Source organism: Psammomys obesus, unplaced genomic scaffold, assembly GCF_907164565.1.
Source record: "Psammomys obesus unplaced genomic scaffold, mPsaObe1.curated_primary_1811, whole genome shotgun sequence".
NCBI classification, from domain to species: domain Eukaryota; kingdom Metazoa; phylum Chordata; class Mammalia; order Rodentia; family Muridae; genus Psammomys; species Psammomys obesus.
The window spans coordinates 7,728,821-7,752,168 of record NW_026590859.1 but is presented as its reverse complement, the minus strand read 5'-3'; the positions used below and the strand labels follow the sequence as shown (position 1 = coordinate 7,752,168).

Here is a 23,348-nt window from a genome sequence, read left to right as displayed (position 1 = left end):
AAAGCCAAATCATGGCCCAAAAATCTCTGCATGCTTTTTTTCCCCTCTGGTAGACAGTCAAGAGGGTGGAAACTAAATCTCAAACAATTACCAAATAGTAATAAATGATAAAATAAAAGACAGCCAGCCTTTCCTGGTTCTTGATTGCTAACTCCTGGCTCGGCAGCCACCACATGGTATTTCTGAAGTGAACAGCTATGTGATAAAGGCACAGTAGACCACAGTAAGTGCAGATTTTCCAGTGTAACAAGTCATCTTACTACACATGTGTTTTCTAGTCTCAAACATGATTCTTTGACAGGAATAACACAGCAACATATAACTGAAATAATTTATTTACCACTAGAGCACCACAAAAACCAGACATCCATTGTGTTAAAATACAGTATAATTGGTCATCAAAACACATACCAGCTATTCTTATACTCCATTCTTTAAAAACCATGCCAACCATAAAACTGTACTGTTGCTTAACACATACGATCTGCTGCCCCGCCCATATGCTAACTCATGCCCTCCCCACTATCACCCCTCCTGTGGCAATATTTACTAACCGAAAATAAAGACCTGTAGGACCCAGACTTAAGAAACAACAATTAAAAAAAAAGAAAAAAAAAAGATTCAAGAAACCTTAAAATAGCAATCAGTGCATTCGGAAGGAGAGACAAGATCATACTGAACAAAAATTTCATTTTTTCTGAGAGGAAAATATATGCCGAAACAAGGGAGTTGGTGGTGTAATACAGAAATAACAGAGCAGTGGAAGGGGAAGGAAAAGGAGCACACAGGTGAATCTGGGATGGTGTTGCACACCAACCCAAGGATCATTCACCAGAGCTTGCTCTGTCTGTCTTTTGGCTTGTAAATCCTGTTCTTCTTCCTAGTGAGTTTCAAGGAAAACTCCCCCAACTAAGTATACCATATCCAAGAAATTCTCTTTGTAGTTACACCTCGCTGTGCTTCCTTTCAGTTAAGACTACAAATATTTCATCATTTCATGGACTAGTTGTATTTGAAGCTAAATCAGTGACAAGGACCCCCCTGCCCCGCACAGCCCACCACCAGGCCCTGCCTCTGAAATATCAGACACTGTATTTCCTCAAGCCAAGCGAGAGCCAGCCTCATCTGCAGAGCACTAACCCTCAGATACAAGGAAGAATGTTCGGACAGGGGAAAATTTGGTTTGTGAGTTTTCAGCCTTCAAAGAATGTCTTTCAAAACCTGAACTTGAGTGAAGTCAATGAAACAGTGAATTAGATGATAAATGCAATGATTAATGAAATGATGAATGCTGGCCCGGATTTTTTCCCCTTTTGAAAAACTGAACCAAACTGTGTATCTTTCAATACTTCACATGAACACCAAAAACCCGATTAAAGAAAAAGATGCTTTCTTTGAAGTGTCTGCTTTTTAACAGCACCAAGAGTCCATAAATAACATGAATTAAGGAAATTTTTTCCACCTCAGTCACAGAGATTCTGAGTTCAGATGCTTAAGCCCTCTTTAAACCACGTTTGTGCTCAGTTATCGGTGTTTACATATCTTGGTTTCCCCAGAAGAGGTGTTGCTCAACATCAAACCTGACTCATGCTGACACACAGAAGATGGAGGAAGACATTGAAACTCAAACATATCTTTTTGGGTTTTGTTTTTGTGCTGTGTTTGTTTCTCTTTTGGAAAATAGAAGGAAAGGGGGAAATGAAACCAGATAGCTTATGCCATTAAATGGACAATACATGAAAGAGAGGCAGAGAAGATATTATAAAAAATTGAATTTGTAGTGCAAGTCAAAATCTAGGGGTTTTATTCAAAGGTACTGGCCAGCTAAAGGAAACAAACATACAATCTGGATGATCATTTAAAAAAAAAAAAGTTCAAATTTAAATTCAATCTAAATCATAATCATTATTACAGAATATTAAAATCATGGTAAGATCTACACACCACATGTAAAGTAGTTAATGTTTCGATTCAATCTTTTGTAAAACAGATCTGCAGTGTGTTTTCGATTATGCTGGCTTCTAGACCCGTCTATTTTAACAATATCGGTGAGATTAAATATACCAAGACAAAGGAAAAGCCCTCACTACATCTCTACAGCCCCTTCACGGTCCCAGGTCTGATGATAAACATACAAACGGGTCAACATGTCACTGGCTTGCTTAAACTGGCAAAGAACCATTTACAATAAAAAGGAAAAAAAAACCAATCTTCCGAATTCCCACCGACTCCAGGTTTCCTTAGCTAACAGGCCTTTTCAGTGTGCGGCCGTCCACGAAGCTTCCGCGGCAGTCGGCACACATGTTCTAGGGGCGTTGATCTCTTCGCAGACTCGCTCGGTCGTCGAACGCCTCGCAGGGATCCTGGCTCGTTTGAGTTCAAATTCCTCAAGCCATCCATGAGTTTGTGGCAAAGTATTTGGTCTCCACTTATACACCTGTTTTGTTTTCCAAGGGCAATGAAAGGTTCATTACATAGTAACACACAATAAATAACCCACTGTTAGCTCAGAGGAAGGGGCGGGGAGGGTGCCCGCTGCAGAGCCGTACAGAGGAGCCAGGAGAGGCTCAGGGTGAAGTGTGGGATGAAAACAATACGGACAACTCCACTGAACGGATTTCCTGTGTTGTTTTGTTTTTCTTTCACATAATTAACACTAACAAATTCTTCCAGTGTTTATTTTTTTCCTTTAAAAAAAAAAAAGATGTTTTCTTTTTGTGTCTCTTATGAAATAGGTGAGATGCAGACTAAAGCCTTTCATGTTTTTTTGCTGTTGCTTATAATCTCAGATGCCAGTTTTAACAAACAGAACACAAGCTCGCAAAAATGTTTGAACTAGTACCGCTTTTTTCTCCATTTTGTTTTTAAACATTGATGAATCAAAACTCCCTGGTGTCACAGACGTCATCATCGTCACTGTCGTTGTCGTGCGTCACTGTCGGCGTGATTTCCCTGTCGTGGCTTTTCCGAGGGCCTTAGCTGCATTTGCAGGACTTGACGATCATGTTGGAAAGCTGTTCGATCTTGGGTGTGTTTCCGATGTAGTAGAGGATGGTCAGCGGTTCTAGATCCTGGGACACGCAGCAAGGGGAAGCAGAAGCTTCGGGATTTATGGTGTTGTACAAGCTGAGGACCTGTGTGACACAACCCAGAGAAACACACAAGAAAGTAGTTAGTTTTATGATTTTCATTTTTGCTCATGTGTGCATGTATGTGCACCTACAAGCAGGAGCCCGGGTTGGCCTTAAGCTTGGGATCCGCCTGTCGCAGCCTCCTGAGTTCTGGAATCTCAGGTGCGAACTGCCCCCACCTAACCAGGTAATGTGTGGTCCCAGTCGTTCACTCTCTTACACTTTGCTTAATGCGGTCATAGTGCCTGGCCCTCCGCTCACATTCCTCACACTAAGTGGGGGTGACCACTTAGAATTAGAAGAATTAAGAATTAAACAGCAAGTCCTGCAAAAGGAGAAAAAGGGCCGGACATAGTTCTGCAGCTTTATCCCGTTCTCCATCACAGAGGTGAGTGGCTCTTGTGGATGGGAGTGTGTAGGTTACCCAGCGATGACAGAGACGTTTCCAAGGATGCCATTAATGTGTTAGTCAAACAAGTGACCTTTTCCTCGAGATTCCCTGGGATGTTTTCAACTGAGGACAGGAGACCTGTTGAATGCAGCAACACTGCCTACTTTATTAGCTACCCCTGGCTTCTTGGGGAACTGTCCAAACCACATATTTGTGACCATGACAGTTATTCTTCCTTCTCCTTGAAAAACAAGCCAGGTCTCAGCCTTCACACACTCCCTCTGTGTATCAGGGAGGAGAATTACATTCTGACTTGGCAACCCGGCCCTGCCCGCGTTACAGCTACTGCTGCTGTGGTCCAGATGAAGTGGGCTGGCCAGAGAGCTCAGACAAAGGGACGGGCATGAGCCAGCTTCCCTCACATGGCCAAGCATGTGGTCACTCCTGAGTGCCAAGCCTAAAGAGGTACTGGGAAACTGACTGGAGGAGGGGAAGTCATCTTTGTCCATTTCAATGCCAGTCCAGGTAGGCATTTATAAATAAACAGAACTTATATTTACTAATACATAATTCTTCGTAAGCAGGAAGGAGCCATTTTTATAACACAGATTGTCTAAAATAATTGATAACCTCAATTCTTGAATTCAGCTGAATATGAGCTCTCTGGCAGTAGATTCATTTTCCTACCCTGCAGGGAAGGCAATGTTTTTAATGCGTCTTTAATAAAGAGATTTACAGAGGCATAAAGAGCAGAACAGAAACCTCTACTTGCAGCCACAGTTTAGGAATTAAGCTCAGAAAGATGTAGCAATGGGGACCGGGTTATAAAACAAACAGGGCTGCAGTCCAAGGGCTGGGTCGTCACTGATTTGCTTTCATCTAAGACAAGGCACCCACACCATCTAAATCCTAATTTCATTGTTTTTTGTTTGTTTGTTTAGGAAAATTCTGTTTGAACAAGACCATTTCTGAAATCCTTCCCATTCTTAAAATCCTACACCAAGAGCCACAAAAAGGAAGCTAATGGAAGAATATATTAATACATAGAAAACTCTGTGGTCTTCTAGGCTGGGGACACGTGGCACCCAATATCGGGTCTTCTTGCTGAGTTAGCCCTCTGTCCTCATTGAAGTAACTCAGTAAAAATGCTTGGCTCTGTGTTTCCTTTGGGTCCCAGTCATAAAGATTTAGAGAGACAGTGGTGGTAGTGCATGCCTGGAATCCCAGTACTTGGGAGGCAGAGCAGTAGGACTGCCTACATCCAAGGCTGCCTGGTCTACCTGGTGAGTTCCAGGATAGCCAGGGCTACACATCAAGATCCTGGATCACACAAAAAGCAAGCATCAACACAAGAAATTTCAAAGATATTCATCTTAAATATATAGTTTGTATTTTACAGCAGACACCCCAGAGGCTTACCCTGGTGTGCTGAGTGTCTGAACTCCAAAGATACGGGCACGCCCCAGCACAGAAGTTAGCGTTGTACCCTTTCGGTTCATGGATCCATTTCCATCCAAGATCCCTCTTGAAATCAATGTAAAGAGGCCGAAGGCAGCAATTATCCTGCACATTTCTGTTAAAAGAAAAGGCAGAGGGCATTTTGGGCTTGATTCTGCATGCATCTCACCCTGAGTCAGAAAAATAACCCGTTCATTTATTCCATTAACAGCAAGCAACATGAGACTTAAGTCTTAATGGCTCTCTTATAATCTCACATGAGGTCAACAGTGAGTCCCTGCGCTACTTTCCCTTACGCATTCTATTCTCTGACTTTCTTTTCTATGACCTGGAAAGTCAACATACATCTTCAGTGAACTATGGGTAAGCAGGAAGGGAGCTGATAGGGCCAGTCTTTTCCGCTGAACATCTGCCATCCAGCCTCTTCGCTGTTCTGTGTGTACAATGACTAAAATACTTCAGATATTTTCCGAGAGCCCCTGGACACATTTTTATTTGAGAATATATCCTATGCTTTACCATCTGTTGCTAGATCAAGGAATGAATCAGAGTTCAAGAAATATGCACTCTTGTTGCCACAATCACTGTCTCTGGCAACTGAAAGACCCTCCTCTATTTGTGACCTATCACATGGCGAGTACTTCATAGAGAGAGGATCCTGCCCCGAAATCCACAGCTTCCCAAAATAGGAGTCTTCCCCCTGCAGGAAGCACAGAAGACCACACATCTTCCCCTTCACAAATTCATATACAACTAACAAACATTCTTGCAGGATCCCCTTGCCTATAACAGGCCCTGCAGCTCAAACTATGGACATCAGCCTTCTTGGGCTATTTCTATACCTCAGAAAGAGGTTAGATCCCAGGGAGAGCTTCAGAGCAATGATGAGTCTTATTCATTTAGACAAAATCTCAAGGAAACTTAGGTTTTCTTTGTGGGCAGAGAACTATCAGAACTTATCAGAACCCAAGAAGTTCAGAAAGACTTGAAGTTAATTAGCCCCAGGGGCTAATTTTCTCCCTTGATACCCAGTTCACTGCTAGAGAGCTAAGAATGACATCACAGAAACAACTGTTCAAGGTCCTCAGGAAACCTCAACAATATGGCTGCCTAAACAAGACCTTAACAAGAACAGTCAACGCTAGTTAACATGCCAGCATGGATGGGGTAAATGTCACAGGGCCCTACTCCCAGATGAAGACCTACAAGCAACTAATATGGCTAAGAGATGGAGAATTGCTGTTCTGCAGGCATGTGCCCCTAATCGGCTATCCAAAACAAAGTGGTCAGCCTTAAAACATATATAAACAAACAACACTAAATAAAGCTAGCATGTTGTCTTTATATATTTATTTGCACAAATATATACATATATGAAACAGTAATAATTGAAGGAAAAGAGGCCATGAATTTGGGAGGAAGCATAGGACAAAAGAGAGGTGTGGAGGGAGGAATCACGTACTATAATTACATTTTAATAAAAAAAATAAAATAAATTATGTTTATAAGGTCTTTGGGACAAATGCTGTTATGAGATTCAAAAGCTTTACTGTCTTGTATACCTGGCCTTGAGCAGTGGCTTCAATTCAAGTCAATGTGTGGAAGAGAAAACAAAGGCAAGGCAAGTGCTCGCAGATAGTCGTTTGCTTTTTTAGTTTTGTTTCCTTACCTAAAGCAATAGGCGGCATCCAAAGCACGCTTCTTCCGCCTGTTGGACTGTTGCGGCTCCAGTCTGTAGGAGGGCAACAACATTAGCAGGAGATGTGGGGTCTTCCCACTGTTTTTTTTCCTAGTGGTCTTTATAGTTCTCTGATCGCCACCGGCATATGTGGAGGGGCCGTCAATACCTTGAAAAAATGCATTTGGGTAATAAACGTTTAGCTTTGCCTTTACCAAATAGAAGTAGCAGTATTTAGGTAAAATCGTTCCCCCTGCACACAGTCACAAACAGCAGTGGTGACTACCAGAGCCACACTACTGGCTATCATCATGAGCCCACAGAAACAGATACGGCACAATGGGCCTCCCACGAGTGACAATGACACATCTAGATGGGCCTCTTGTCCAAAGGCAGTTCTTCCTGTGTTGAAGGCAGGGCTGTTACTGGGAAAGTCACTGCACAAGAAGTCTTTGACCTATGGTCCAAGGGCAATCTAGCAGTTTATTTTAGTCCATCCTCAGTGTGGGCTGTGTTCAAGCTCTCGGCAACAGAACACACAGCCATAGAGCACGCCTTGTCACCCGCTGGTTCCCTCTTTCCCTGAGACTGCTCAACTCAGAAGACTTTCCTAATGAGCATAAACCAAGGCTTGCTAAATGGCCATGAACTAGGTTCAAGGGAAACAGAAGTCACCCTTACCTAATGCTATTTTGGGAAGCTGCGCAGAAAGAGCTTTTTCATTTATTTTATGGCATCCTCAACACTTTTCTGATTCCATCTGAGATTTAGAAACTTGAGCTCCCCAAAGCATGCTCGAGAGACTGACAGTTTAGGCATTTAATCTCCACTCAAGAGAACCACGGCTAGGCTAGAGACTGAAATAAATCTCTACACCTCTGGGAGTGTTTTTCCATGACCAAGGGCCACTAAGGATTTCTAAAAGTGGATGGACGTCCCAGGTGAGGTTCTGAGGAAACACGGGCAGATGCCACAGCAGTGTGTGGGCGCTGACTTGCCTTTCACCTCCCCAACCAACAATTTACTGTCTAAGAAGCCAAGTGACCTGAACCCTTAGCATCTTCATTTACTCCAGATTTTGATAAATTCAGCTTAAAGGTGAGCAGGGGAAAAGAAGGCCTCATTCCGTGTTCATAAGCTGCTACAGAAATCTGTTAGGGAAGCCATTTATAATAACGGGTGTAGGCTAGAAAAAGGCAGGGCATCCCATCACCTGGAGGGGAGTTACAGACACTGAGATGTGACACAATTCTTTTCTTTGGTGAAATGGTCTTGTCGATGCTTGAAATTCTGCTGGGGGGGGGGCGGGGGGACTCTCAAAATGGATTTCCTTGAAGCAGTGAAAACCCAGGGTGTGTTCCTTTCTTCCAATCCTTTTTAATAAATATATATTGGCTTTTTAGTTATGTATGTGTGTAGGTGTATGCACTTGCGGGCATGTACCCTGGGAGGCCAGAGGACGTCATCAGATTTCCTGGAACAAGGGTGATTGTGAGTTCTGAGTTCTCTGGTGTGGGTTCTGAGAACTGAACTCAGATCTTAGCCAATAAGCCAACTCTCCAGGCCCAATTTCTACTGTCTTCTACCTCCCACTAAGCAAACCATTGCCCACATAAATGAAAACTCCCACATCTTACCAACCAATCCCATTTTCGCACACAAACTGACTTTACCGTAAGAGATTCTCACAGTAAAAGCCAAGGTTCAGGTACCTGCAAATCTCGCCTCGAGCTCTTCGCTTTTATTTGGGATGATGTAATTATTCGATGGCACGAAAGTACAGCAGGGGCAGTGTAAACTTATTTTAAATCCCAGGTTCCTGTCTGGAAAACAGTAAGTTAAGGAAGTCATTTGTACGTGTGTCTGTGCCTGCAGGCAATCCACAAGCTGTCCGGGCCCCATCCAGGGAGAGGAAAGGAAGGCTCTTTGTCACCTTTGTGGTGAAGCCACTCGTGCACTGCATCAGTCACATCGAAGGACAGCCACTCGCCCTCCGCTCTGGTCTTCACAACCTTGCTGTCGATGTAGCGCTGGGTCGGAGATGTTAAGTCTTTGGACTTGAGGATCTAGAGAGGGGAAAGAGCAGGAGAAGCCGCTTAGCCACGCGCTGACAGCATGGCCACACCCATGACACTCACACCATTCCACGCCATCGTCGGCACTGGGCTCCAAGTCTGTATTCGTGCACTGTCATCCCAACAGTGTGGTCACATGCATGAGAACACAGCACCAGGTCATTTGCCCTGAAAAGTGTAATTAACTAAATCTGCCGTGTGTTCTGAGAAAGATGACAGCGACCATAAAGTCTGCTGTCGAAAGAAGAGGGACAGTCATTATTTGACTTTACTGACAGAAGCTCTATAAGAATCCACCATAAATTTTATGCTAGGACGTTTTGTGGCTTTGTTGTTATGTCTCCTTACTGCTTTAATTTTGGGATCTGGGAGGTGAGGTTCAGTTCAGAAGGCCCACACCCTCCTCCCCAAGTGCCTGGATTATAAATCACCTGATAATGAGAGAAAGGTCTTACCCCTGTTTCCTAAATCTGCTGGCATGTTTTTGAAGTAAACCTCTGGACAGGCTTTTGATGCTCAGTGTGACGATGTGATCTATGATGAAATCCCACATCCTAATATCTCAGTAGGACTATGGGCAGGAGTGGTCTGGCACAGTGCACCAATGGGAGTCTAAAAACAGGTCAGCCTGAACACCAAGACTTCAGAAAGCTACGGAAGGAGCTATGGCAGTATGCTCTTTGGTTTCAGTGGGACATGTACTTCAGAGATGGTTTCTACATGTCTGTCTTAAAACAATCATGTTTTGTGAACTGAACTATGACCCTAGGTCGCCTACAGCTCCAGTGAATTCTATATCCATCCTGGTGGATTGCCTTTCTGCAGTGCTTAGGGGCTCAAGCCATAGTGTTTTCCTGATACTCACTCTAATTTTGAGGGTATGTCATACTTAGGGACTTGGTCCCTGCAGTAAATTCATAAGCTTTTCCAGGTCATGAGGTCATGCCATCAACTTGACATCATTTCAGAGCATAGAACTCTACTGGGTTAACAGTTACCAATGACTCTCTAGACACCTGGTAGACATATCTGTTCTCTAGTAAACTGGTAAACCAAAATGAGTTACCTTTCTACTAGTTGTTAATGTACCTTCCCTCCCCTCTCCCCACCAACTGTTCACAGTTTGTTTCAGGTAATGGGGCAATGAATGCTTCCTGAAATATTTGGGGTTAGTGTGGATTACCTCCAGGATTGACAAAGTAGGGAGAAGAAAGAAGCAAGAGTTGGATCTGCAGATTATTGGGAGAGGGTTTGCCTAGTATCCAGAAGGTCAGAGTTAGAGCCCCTGGAACAGAGAAGCAAAAAAGGGAGGGAAGAAGGGAAGGAGGAGAGAAGAGGAAAAGATGAAGGGAGGGGTGGGAAGATCTAAGAGAGAGGGAAGAAGAAAAAGAGAAAAGGGGAGGAAGGGATGAAGGGAGGGAGGGAAAAGGAGAGGGAGGAAAGTAAAAAGAGAGATGGAAGAAGGAAGAAAGTAAGAAAAGGGAGAAAGGGAAAGGGGAAGGAGAAATGACGGTACAAAAGGAAATAAAAACTAAAGTGATAAAGGAGAAAGGGAGGAAAGAAATGACAAAGAGGAAGGGCAGGAAAAGGATGAATAAAAGGAAAGAAAGGAAGAGAAGGAGAGTTGGAGAGGAAGGGAAGGAAAGAAAAAAAAAAACAGATTCATACATTTCCATGCTCAGGTGCCCTCATGAACTTTAGGCAAACTTACTCAACAACCCCCTCCATGGACAAACCTCACTAAATGGAAGAATGTAGGGGTAATCATGATCCTGGAATAGGCAAGAAGTTCTTTTTACTAGTTAAAGAAAACCAATGAATATGACTTGAGGGCTGAGTACAATGGAGTCGGGGCTTAACAAATGCTATTTGGTTTAATTTAATCCTGCAAACATTCCTATAAAGTAGATTAAGCAAATGGAAAATCAGAAAGGATTCAAAGTCCTCCCCATCCCCAAGCCATTTTCCCTCTTGGTTATGACAGTCAGAGTGGGGCTTGGGGTCATGACCCTTTTTCATAGGGTAGAAAGAATTCAATAATCAAAGCAAACATCTTTGAACAAGATCATAATAAATCTTGATGCAGGTGGATTGCATACCTAGCTGAGGCTGAAATAAGCGTTAAAGGCACAACACTGCATTTGTTGGGTCCTGTAGGGATAAGAGCCTGTCTTAGGCAAGTAAGACACAACCTATCCAAATGAGACTCAAGACCACAGTGTGCCCAATATAGGAGAAGAATGATAAAAACAATAGTGGAAATAACATTTCACCTATTTCCCTTATTGGCCAACAGTTCAGGGCATGCCCAGAACTCATTCTCCTGATTTGAATTTGTCTCCTAGTAGGTATCCTCTGGTGGTTTAATGTTATGTGGTAATTTTCACATTTTCTGTGCTATTGATTAACAGTGTATAGCTTATTTATCTTCATATAACTAACACTTAGGGATACTATCCAAAACAAAAGCTCATGTTCATCATTGAATTAATTATATATGAATTACATACTGTATAGTTATTTGACACTATGATAAAACAATTTATATGATTACAAATCTCTAATGCAAAATTAATCATATATCAAATGTCTATGATATACATGACACATGTACGTGATTCTAGCTACACACACACATACACATGCATATACACAATATCCAGTCTCCCTGAAGACAAGAATATCATGACCACATTAATCAAATAAATGAAACAAACACATACTGGCAAACTGTTTACCCTCATAACATTCCGTTTACATGTAAGTATGGATGGAAGCACTTATGTCATGGTAGGTGTGGTGGTCAGAGCACTGCTTGGGTCAGTTCCCACCCTCTACCGTGTGGGTCTCAGGGACTGAACTCAGGTCATCAGCTTGGTGGCAGGCATCTTTGTCCTCTGAGCCACCTTTCCAGCCCATCGATGGGCTCTTTTTTACCTCACATAGGAGTAAATGTACATTATCCTGATTTCAAGAGAGGGAATAAAGGATAGCAAAGGGACTCTGGCTTTTTCTGTTGTAAATTGACTAAAGAGTTAAGGGTTGGGCCTTCCTCAATCACAGACACTGGGAGCTCAGTCAATGGAAAACTCCATCTTTTCTACCAGGGAAGAGCCTGCTGAATTGTTTCTGTACAAGTTTAAGAGTCATGAAATGGCCACACGTAACTAACCTGGAGAAAGACAGTAGGCCACATAATTCTGAAACAGAGAAGTGATGATTTTTCTTTCTGGTTCAGTGTCTTGGACTCTTAAGATGAGGACTTCTTAAACCTACTTGCAGTTTTACCTCTACTCTTCCCCCATCCTGAGCAGAAACAGGAAGCAGCTGTTTCTCATCACTGAGAGAATACTCCTCATGCTCCTGGAGGTTGTTATTAAGCCCGCCTCACCATGCATGTTTTCTCTCTCTAAGCTAAATACACTGAGTTCCTTTAGACCCCATTTAGAAGGGCAGACTCCCAAACCTTTAATCATCTGAGTGCCTAAGAAGGACTGATAATGTTCTTCAAAGTATTCCTCCACAGGATTCATGATTTCCCCTCAGGACTGTCCAGAACAGCTTCTAATCATACCTCACCATGGAATCTTCACTCCAAAGCGATCTTCAAAAGCTGCAGGTGCCACTCCTCCATTCCCTGTGCCTCCCTACTTACATCATGTTAAATTAAGTCAAAGAGAAGGTGCACAAGGAGGCAATCTGACGCCTCTGCTCACCTGGCCTTTCCTTCATCCGAGAAGTCATTAAAGGTGCTGCGGAGGTGGTGCCAGCAGTAAAGGGCCTGTGGCAGATGCACACAGTAGACTACTGATCAGCCAGGGAGAGGAAGGGAGTTCTGACACCTGCTGCAAAATGGATGCGCTTGAGGACAACCAACTCAGTGAAGGAAGCCACCACAAACCAAAAGCTTCTCACTCACATGACAAGGCAGACCAGAGGGTTTATACAGAAAGAAAGTGGAGCCATTGGAGGACAGGTGCTGCGGATAAATGAATGCAGTTTCTGTTTTGGAGGGTCACCGCCAACCCCGCCAACCCCGCCAACCCTGCCAACCCAACAAATCCTGGGCTGCTGAGATAGCTCAGGGTGTTGAGGCACTTTCTGTCAAGACTTCTGTCCCGAGTTAGAGCCTCAGGACCTCCACGGTAGGAGTGCTGACTCCTCCGAGCTGTCCTCTGATCTCTACTCAAACATTGCGTACTCACACATATTCACACATGCATACACTCGCAATAACTCCGGTTTAAAGGGGGTGGCATTTAAAATACAGGCGGTGGGCAGTGGCGTTAGCCAGACAGCACTGAGAACACAACGCCCTTGGCAGTAAACAGAGACAGCCGAAGGGTGAGTTTTAGTCTTTGTATAGGTTTTAACACGATAATGTTTTCTAATTTTAGTGGGAGAAGAGATACAGGTAAAAAAAAAAAAAAAGAAATAACGAAACAAAAACTACACTAAAAGTCTAGAAGGATCCTGCTCTTTGGTTTTCGGTGATTTTCTTGAAACTTCTCTATTTCAAAGAAAATAAAAAATTAAGAATTAAAGATGACAAAGTCTGATAGGGTCACTGTTAAAAATAGAACACACATTGGCAATTAATATAGCTATCTAAAAAAAAAAATCCTTACACTCTCATTAAAAAAAAAACCAGCCATAGCATGCTAATGTGTGTGAACACACACACACACACACACACACACACACACACATATATATGCACTCACATATATTCATTTCAAGTTAAGGTAATTTAAAGCTTCTCTCATTTTTATAACCCTATGTGTGTTTATTTATAGGTGTGTGTGTGTGTGTGTGTGTGTGTGTGTGTGTGTGTGTGTGTATCTGTGTGCTCACCCATGTGTGACATAGTGAACATGTAGAGGTCAAAGGCCAACTTGCTAGAGTTGACCCTCTCTCCCTCCACCACTGACTCTTCAGGTTTGGCAGCAAGCACCTCTACCCACTGAGCCGTGTTCCTCACTGAATTGGAAGCTGGGAGGGAGAGGGTGGTCCTTAAAGGCTAGAAAATGAGAGTTATCTGTCTCTGGCTTAGCTGCCACCCATGTGCTACCTTCATTACATTACTGATATGGACAAATTATATACAACGAGCAGAATTCTCCCATCTCTCCTTTAGCAAGGTTTTCAGTCCTTCACAGACTTACAAAACCCCTACACAAAAGGATTCATTCATCCCTCCACCTCTGGAAAGCAGCCAGCTGGGGAGTGGCTAGAGGCAAAAGTCACCAAATAGTTTGGGAGTTTAAAAAAAAAAAAAAGTAAAAGTCTACTTGAAAATTACAGCCAGAGAAAAATCTTCACCGTAAAAGAATAATATTTTAAATCAAGTCGGGACTTGGCTCGGTGCCAAGGGTGACATCTCTCCATGAGATACCGCAGCACTGCAAGGAAGCTTTGGGAATAGGGCATCGCTATCCATATCCCAGTATTAATGACCCTGCGCGGGAACTGAGGAGTCAAATCAACCATCCTTCTAATGGAAGGAGATTTTTACGACAGGGCTACAGGGAAAACCCCAAGCTGGCTAACAGGGGTCCGTCAGCCCATCTTGCTGTGGCCTGGTCTTAACGTTTCCAGTATTCCAACTGTCATCAACGTCTAGGTGTGTTTATACATGATTAGGGTTTCCGATGAATCCCGACATAAGTACACGCTGTGTTGGCTGTCACCATGAACCTCTTGGATGTGCCTGACTCCAGGTTATGAGCTTCTGAGTCATGAAGCAGGAGGCCAGAGGGGGATGTGAGAGGCCAGCTGCTCCAGCCTGCCCAGCTCACTCTCCTCACTCTTTTTGCACAAAGGCCCCTCCCCTCGACTTTACAAGAAAGGCTTTCCTGTCATCTCTAGACATTTCAGGTTCTTTAGATTCTACCCCAACTGAACACTTGCACGTGACCAGCAGGCACAGGTGATCGTAGTTCTGCCTTGTGTCTGTGCAGCCCGTGGAGCTCTTCGGGTATTTCCATGTCTGTCTCTAGTCCAACAGAAGCCCTGTGGAGTAGATATTGTGGCTCTGAGTCTCCACATCCTATAGCTAAAAGGGGGAATATCTGAGGTGCTCATGTGCATTGGCAAAGCCTGGTAGGAAAAGCCTGAATGCTCATGGAAGAGGGCTTTCTAGAATTGTATTTTGGTAGTTATAGCAAAACATGAAATTCTCTCTCTTCTCCATAACAGCCCCAACCATAAGCGTGTTCTTCAGATCAAAACCAAGGTGCTTCAGTGTTCTGGTGGTGTCCCTCCCCGACCCCCAGTCCTGGGCACCATCTAAAGCCTGCACTCTGTGCTTCTGAGACAAGTACTCGATCCCTGAGAGCTACCTTCAGTCCTCTCTTTATTTTTAATTTTAACACAGGGTCTGACTAAGTTGCTTATGCTGGCATTGAATTCATTCTGGAGTCCAGGCTGACGGTAAACTTACATTCTTCCCACCTCGGCCTCCCCCCACCCTCACCCCCACCCAGGGTAACTGTAATTTAGGTCTGTGCCACCAGGCAAAATTGCCTTTTCCATGTCTCTCTAAAGAGCACTTCCCCGATAAAGTCCATATGCGGTTTAGACTATGAAAAGGAAATGGAGCATGGTGAATGTGGTCTGGGGGACACTCTCTTTGTTTGGAGCACACTTTCAATGCAAATGACTTATTTGGGCCCCAGCCACATTCATCACGCATCGAGTCAGTAATTTCTCTCTGTCTCTGTCTGTCTGTCTCTCTCTTTGTGCGTGCATGCATCTGTGTGTGTGTGTGCGCGCGCATTGCTAGACTCTTAATGCAAGGTAGGCAAAAGGTTTACAGCCTTAGCCATTTTCCTTGTTTTTTACTTTAAGATGAGGTCTAAGTTACCCAGGTTAGCCTTGAATGTGCTATGTAAGTCAGTCAAGCATAGAATTTATACTCCTTCTGCCTCAATAGCCTATTTAACTGGGATTATAGCCATACACCATGACACCTAGCAACTCTCTCCCTCTAGCTTCCCTCTTCCTCACCCTTCTCTCTCTCTTCTTCTTCTTCTTTTCTCTCTCTCTCTCTACCCATATGTATGAATGTGTGTATATAAATATATATATTCTATCTATCTATCTAGCTAGATCTTCGTTGTTACATATAGGTTGTTGTTAAGTCTGATTTTCTATCCCAAATCCTTTCTGGAATGGAATGGAAGAAATGAAAAAAGAAAGAAGGAGGAGGAAAAGATTGATGTCTGTGTTTAAACATTTCATGGCTCAGAGGCTATATTTGTACCATATTCCCATATGATCCAGAAGCTTCGGGCCAGGGAGCACTCTGGACCTCACTGTTGTAGTCTACACTTACGTGATTTATATCTTGATAAAAAATATAGATGTCTCCCTTTCAGCTTTGAACTTGATAATCCTATCCAGGTCTTTAGCCTGCTGGATTCTCTCTGCATGTTGTTTGCCACCCAGCAGTTTAACTGCTTTACTCAATGTCTTCATCGTGTTGGTGGCAAAACTCAACATCACCACACCCAACCAGGACCTGTTGCTGGATGCAGTTGCTTCCCTCCTGGCTGGTTGTTCCCAAAGTCACACTTTATGGTTCACTGTCTACAGCAAAGAATGTGGAATTTCAAGAACTGAAAGAGCCACAAGGTCGGTTAGGTGAGAAGTCTTGTGAAGCTGGATGCGGCAACCATCTATTCCACCCTCTCTAGTCTTCACTGCTCTGTGCAAATGCCCTTGGAGACCATAGGTGCCGAGAAAGCTGCAGAGACTCTTGGAGTCAGGGATATCCATGCCCTCTCTCTATCCTGTGAGCTTTCAGAATCAACTCACATGTTAGTTAAAATGTCACAAGAGGTCAGTCTGCTGGTGTCTCTCTGATTTCATGTGGCCATCTTGTCAGGAACATTAGTCAGGCGACTGTTATGGGCCTGTCCTTCCGAAGAATCATCCCATCTGAACTAATCAGCTCTGCAGTGAACTTCCTTGCATCCTAGACCACATTTCAGGAACCAGTGCTTCAATGTTTCTGTGGGGAGGGCGGAGCAAACCCAACTGCCACAGGGAGTGTCACACACCATGCCGCTGGGAACGTTGAAATGTGTGACCTAACAGGAAAATCCTTCAGGACAAAGAATGCTCTTTCTAATGCTTCCTTTGTACCCAATAGTCTTCTCTTGGCACCTCTTACAACCCTGTCCTGGTAAATCCTCATCACTAACAACGCTAGGGACAGCCAGTCAAGTGATAAAAAAGTCCCTGAACAATCAGTCCGTGATAGTGATAATAAAAAATACTTTAGGGTTGGGGTGGGGTTGAAGAGGTAGTTCAGTGGTTAAGAGCACTGACTGGCCTTCCAGAGGACCCAGGTTCAATTCCCAACACCCACATGGCAGCTCACACCTGTTTGTAACTACAGTTCCAAGGCTTCTAATACCCTCATACACACAGGCAGACATACAAGCAGGCAAAACACCTATAATATAAAATGAAATAAAATAAAAATAAAAATAAACTACCTGGGGCTTTATATATACTGTGTAGCAACCACAGAGATTATACACATCATGGAGAACAGAATCTCTAGGTTCTGTGATAGTATATTGACGTGACCCTTTCTGCATGTTACTAAGGGAATACCAACGGGGGAGAGGGGGAAGCAGAAAAGAGGATTGCCAAGGGATGGGAAGAGGAACTTTCTAGAGAATCAGAGCCAGGCAAAATGCACCCCCACACCCCTCTCACTCCCGTCAGAAATGTAACTCTCTTACTTGTCACACTTGGTCACTGTAGGGGTACCCAACCAACCAAGGCTGGCATTATTACCCTTCTGAGGTGGCTTGGCAGACCTAGTACTTACTACTTCTGCTAACGCCATGTCCTGTAATTGTCATGGCTCCTTTGTAATTGGACCCTTCCAAGAAATCCAAAGTAATGTATGCTTGGCAAGGACTTCTCAAGAGCCTGCAGAGTCAGCCTGCAACACACTTCAGCTTTGGAGGAAAGAAGCAAGTGAAAACAGACTCTCTTACTCTCTTTGGCGCTCAGATAACCTGCTATATGAGCCCTTTCTCTTTATAATGTGTAGCTTGATAGACACCTATGTCTATGTATAATCGTATGTACCTGTGACCAAGGAGAAGAACACTTAGAAGCTTTAATGAATGACCTTTACACCAATGTCACCAGATATGTGTTCAGACCACACACACACAACGAAAGAGAGACAGACATAGACACACACACACATGCACAGACACGGACACACACAGACACACACACAGATACACACACACAGACATGGACACACACAGAGATATACCTGGACACAGACAGATAGACATAGACATACACACACACACATCCCGCACCACTCTATAGTGGAAGTACCTTACAATTCTCTATTGTTCCCCTTCCTTTTGTTCATTCTCTACAGGCGGGCACTTGTGCCAACTGTGACTGCACATGGACATATGGACATAAACAAGTGAATTCACTTCTTCAGGTCTCAGGAATGAAAGAGACCTTTGTCCCTTGAAATGTAGATGCTGCAGCTCAGAGGAACATGTGAGGGCATTGCAGGCCTCTCACAGCTGAGAAGGGATCCTACCAGACGAAATCCCATCAGTGCAGGAGAGAGCATGAAACATAGCATTGAACGGTTCGAGGTCAGGTTATCCTTTGGTTGGCTGAGTTCCCTCATGCCTGGAGTTGTACCCTACAGCTTAGTACCACACACTGTGACAACACAGTTGTCCCTTGCTGCAAAAGTGGATGAGTCTGAAATAGGCCCATGAACTCTGTAGTTCTGATTTCCTCTCCCAATTCTCCAAGCTGACACTACCACACATGGGTTTGAAGAACGCAATTCTAACACTTTCTTCCCACTTCCTGGTACCTACAATACATGTGGCTTCTATTATAATTTACAGAAACTTTTTACATTCAGTTGGGTGTTTTCATTAATGGGTAGGGCTGTGGAGTACTAAGCTTCAGTAAGTTGGCAATGATTGCATTTTTTTGTTTGTTTTAAAACATAAAGAGAGCTTAGGGATTATCTTCTTAGTTCGCTTCCTGTTACAATGAGAAAACACCTGAAGCTATGTACTTGTAAAGAAAAAAGTGTATCTAGGTCATAGTTTCAGGGGGAGGGGGATGAAAGTGAAAGCTTGGGCAGACAAATTTGTTTCAATTCTGGTCAGGACATAAGTTATATCACAGCGTGGTGAGAGTGTGTGCCAAAGTGGCAAGTGTAAACAGAGAAAGGCCAACATAAGGTAGCCTACCCTCACAATATATGCAAGGGCCACAGTAAAGAAACCATGACTGAGAGGAAGGTTTTTATTGTGTGTGTGTGTGAGAGAGAGAGAAAGAGAGAGAGAGAGAGAGGAAAGAGAGTCCAGAGGTATGCTAGAGTCTAGAAGAAGTGGAACAGACTGGACATGGCGAGGGCTAGAGAAGTGAGAATAGCAGAGAATAAATAGCAAGAGAGAATAGCAAGAAAGAGAATAGTAGAGAAAACTAGAATAGTCTTCCTCTGGAGGTCATGCCTTAAATGTATGTGCCATTAAGGAGCCAAGCATTCCTAAACCCAAGAGTATACATTTCATTAAGTTCTTTTTTATGTTATTTTTAATTTTTTCTTTATTATTATTATTATTTATTACAATTTATTTACTTTGTATCTTGGCTATAGCCCCCTCCATCTCCTCCCAGTCCCCTTCCCTCCCTCTCCTCCCCCTATTGGGTCTCATTAAGATGGTCTGGATCCTCTTTCTCTATAACCTAGTAAGACCACCTAGCCCAGGGAGCTGATCAAAGAGCAGGCAACCAAGTTCATGCCAATGGCTGCCCCTGCTCCCCTTATTAGGAAACCCCCATGGAAACTCAGCTGCCTCTGGGCTACATCTGAGCAGGGAGTTTAGAGCCTCTCCACACATAGTCCTTGGTTAATTCATCAGTCTCTGCAGGCCCCACTGGGCCCAGATTTTTTTTTTTTTTTTTTTTTTTTTTTTTTTTTTTGGCTCTGTTGGTCTCCTTGCGAAGTTCCTGTGCCATCCAGGTCTTTCTATCTCCTCCTTCTTCCATAAGAGTCCCTGCACTATGCCCAAAGTTTGGCTGTGAGTCTCTGCTTTGAAACCCTGCTGGGTAGAGTCTTTCAGAGGTCCTCCATAGAAGGCTCCTGTCCTGTTCCCTGTCTTCTTCTACTTCCATGGTCTATCCTGTTTGCCCTTCTGAATGAGGATTAAGCCTCCTCCCTAGGGCCCTCTTTGTTGCTCAACTTATTTAGGACTATAGATTTTAGTATGTTTATCCTATATCATACAGCTAGTATCCACTTATATGTGAGTATATGCCATGTTTGTCTTTCTGCTTCTGGGTTGCCTCACTCAGGATGATCTTTTCTAGTTCCATCCATTTGCCTCCAGATTTCCTCGTTTTTAATTAAGTCATATTCCATTGTGTAGATGTACCACAATTTCTTTATCCATTTTTTGGTTGAGGGGCATCTGGGTTGTTTCCAGATTCTGGCTATTATGAATAAAGCTGCTGTGAGCATAGTTGAGCAAAGTTGTCCTTGTTGTATGGTGGAGCACCTTTCTGGTGCTCTTCCCCCACTTTTTCTCCTAACAGGTTTAGCGCATCTGGTTTTATGTTGAGGTCTTTCATCCACTTGGACTTTAGTTTTGTGCAGGGTGATAAGCATGGATCTATTTGCATTTTTCTACATGTAGATGTTGAGTTAGACCAGCACCATTCGTTGAGGATGCTATCTTTTTTCCATTGTATGGTTTTGGCATCTTTGTCAAAAATCAAGCATCTGTAGGTGTGAGGCTCACAGAGAAGGCATTTGCATTCATTGGGCCAGAGAGCTAATATGGAAAAAGGGAGGAAGCAAAAGAAACCCAGGGCTGACTAGTTACGAAACTCCTTTTCTTCTCTACCCTAAATGGCTCCTGAGCATAGGGTGTCAGAAATGTTCTTTAAGGAAGGCCTGAGGCAAAGCCCTGAAGGAGCAACAGGGATCAGACCCTGTGCCATAGGGACTACAGAGCCCAGACTGTGTTTTTAACATGGGGAGCTGACTATAAATTAAAGACGTTGTTCTGCAAAAGCCCAAACGAATGCTTGGGAAATTACAGCAGCCACTATGGGGAGACTGAGCCTGTGCATGAAGTCTCCATGCATGGACTCTGTGCTTGATGCATCCAGACAAGTATGGTGCTTGTGCTTGTATCGCACCAACGTGCAAATAGTTCTAGCAGCAGGACCTTCTTGGGATCCCAAAGGCACAAAGCTATGCTTTCAACCCCGCAGGCTTGTGCTTTCTGCAGATATGGTGAAGAGGCTGAGAATATGGCTTCTGGAGCCAGACAGCCTGGACAGGAATCCAGGCATAGCACGCCTATAGTCCAGTGGCCAACAGGACACTGAGGTTCACTAGGCTCCAGTGTCGTAGCATACAGGGGATGGCAGTATGTACCTTCTAGGGTTTTTATAAAGAGTGAATGGCTCTTTTGACACACACACACGGGGGAGGGAGCACTTACAGCATCGTGCATCACACAATGAATACCGCATGAGCTAACAATAACTGTGAATATTGTTCTATTATTCCTGGGTTATATTATTAAATAGTTACTATTGCACAATCAGTTTTTTTTTTCTTTAATGCAGACAAAAAGGATTGCTGTCCATGTGACTTTTGGGTCCCATCTGCTCATAAGGCTAGCCAACACAGAGCAGGATCATGACTTAATGGAAATGATAACAATTCAATTTCCTTATGAGGCAGACATGCCATTTGATCACTTTTTAAAACCCTGAGATTTTACCGGCCCTATGTAAAGACTGTTTCTTGTACATCATGGCTGTTTTGTTTGTTTATTTGTTTTGGAGGGGGTTGCAGTGGTTACTATGCTGTGTATGTCTCCCACGTGGCGCCAGGGGTGAGATCAGTCTTAAGGGGATTGTGTGCTGTAAAATTCCATACAACAGGAGCACAGTATAACTTTTTTTTTCAGTAGCATATTTTGCAAGTCTAATTTAACAGACAGTCAGGTTTTCTGGCTGACCTCTTTTTATTTTATATCCCCGTGGGCAATATGAGAAATGAAAGCTGAGAGTTCTCTCTCTCTCTCTCTCTCTCTCTCTCTCTCTCTCTCTCTCACACACACACACACACACACACACACACACACAGGGTTGTGTGGGGAAGAAAGCAGTGGCAGTTTTCATTAACCTCATTAGCACTGTTCTCCTTACAGTAGCTAGGAGTCCTTCCTTTCATGTCTTAGGAACCCAGATCTCTCCAAGTGCAGGGCTAGGCCATCCACCATCCACCCTAACCTCCAACCTAAATCCTTAGAGATAAACATTTCAGGATCTTGCTTAGAGGAACTGTGTAGATTACTGCTTAGGTGGGTGATGATTTGTTCTCCCTCCTAAAACAGTTTAATTATTTTGCTCCACAGACATCAATTTTCCATTTCACCTTCAAACGTAAAAGTGTAATACTTATACAGCTTGAACTAAAGAATTAAATGGATAGAACAGACTTATGGTTGAGCTGCTGTTTCGTGGCTTTGCCTCTGCTTTCCTGCAGGAGTGAGATTCCAGGCTATGGTGTTGGATCCTTTAGAATGGGTTGAACAGGGAAGGAGGGAGGTTGGAGAAAGGGAGAACACCGCTCTGAGTTTCCTGCTGCCGAGGGGCTGATGGTATACAGTAGAGAAGGCCTCTCCCGAGCTGTCTGTGGTGGCACCAAAGCTGTGTGTCTTTGTTCCCTATAAAAATGCATGGTGCCAAAAAAAAAAAAAGTCTGTGATCAAGAAATCTGCCTTTCCCTTAAGGCCACTGTGTTTATTTGACCTCAGCGCATCCAGCACTCCTAGGTTCACACGGAGCTATCACGAGCTACCTGGAGCCAACGCTGTTCACTCCCACCTCCATGTGGGAGGTGGCACTCTGGAGGTCTCCCTCTGAAGCTGTATTTTATAGGCACCCAGACGTCACCCGTGGCCCCCGGGGTGGGATTGCTATAAACTTTTACTCACTAGTCTGCAGCTAATGAACTAATTGAAAATAAGCTACTTCCCAATTGAGAATGAGGCACTCTTAATCCCAAGTTTTAAGCATCACCCTGCAACCATCGGGAGACCTTTGGGAGACCACATGGGTCCAGAAGCAATTGGCCTTTTTCTTCCCAGGGAGAAGCAGAGTCCCCAGGAACGGACTCATGAGTGGTCCTTTTACAAAGCTCTTCAAGGGACCACACACTTAGGGAGTGCCTGCATCCACACACAAACTCACACATAAGTGTGCATTAGTGGGCTTCCATGAGTGCACACACACTGCCCCTCCACCAGTGCCCTGAGGAATCACAGTGTCTCTTCTGCACATCAATCTCACCTGCCTCGCAGTCACCCCATCATCCTCGAGGGCGCATAGTATGAGAAGATACAGTAATCAAGGTGTTCAAAAACTTTGGGGACTTGCTCTTCTCAACAACTAAAATTTTCAAATAGTTTAAAATCTTCCCATTTAAGAGAAAAACCATTTTTTTTTTCCAAAACAATGTTTCAATGAGTTTGGATATAAAAACTCATGAGTCTATTACATGTGTTCAA

The 23,348-nt window shown here is 43.7% G+C and overlaps 1 protein-coding gene across 3 annotated transcripts in view; it reads right to left on the bottom strand.

The window, feature by feature from the left end:
* Positions 1 to 343: 343 nt before the first annotated feature.
* Positions 344 to 23,348, bottom strand: part of Tgfb2 (transforming growth factor beta 2) — a 78,556-nt gene continuing 55,551 nt past the window's right edge. For 2 of the 3 annotated variants that reach the window (XM_055609266.1, XM_055609267.1), the window contains 5 exons: positions 8,592 to 8,724; positions 8,371 to 8,481; positions 6,650 to 6,827; positions 4,942 to 5,095; positions 344 to 3,134 (listed from right to left, as the gene is read on the bottom strand). In XM_055609266.1, the coding sequence (XP_055465241.1) occupies positions 2,976 to 3,134; positions 4,942 to 5,095; positions 6,650 to 6,827; positions 8,371 to 8,481; positions 8,592 to 8,724 (735 nt within the window). In that variant the 3' untranslated portion in view covers positions 344 to 2,975. The remainder of the gene's footprint in view (positions 3,135 to 4,941; positions 5,096 to 6,649; positions 6,828 to 8,370; positions 8,482 to 8,591; positions 8,725 to 23,348) is intronic. The other variant, XM_055609268.1, reaches the window with a different exon arrangement.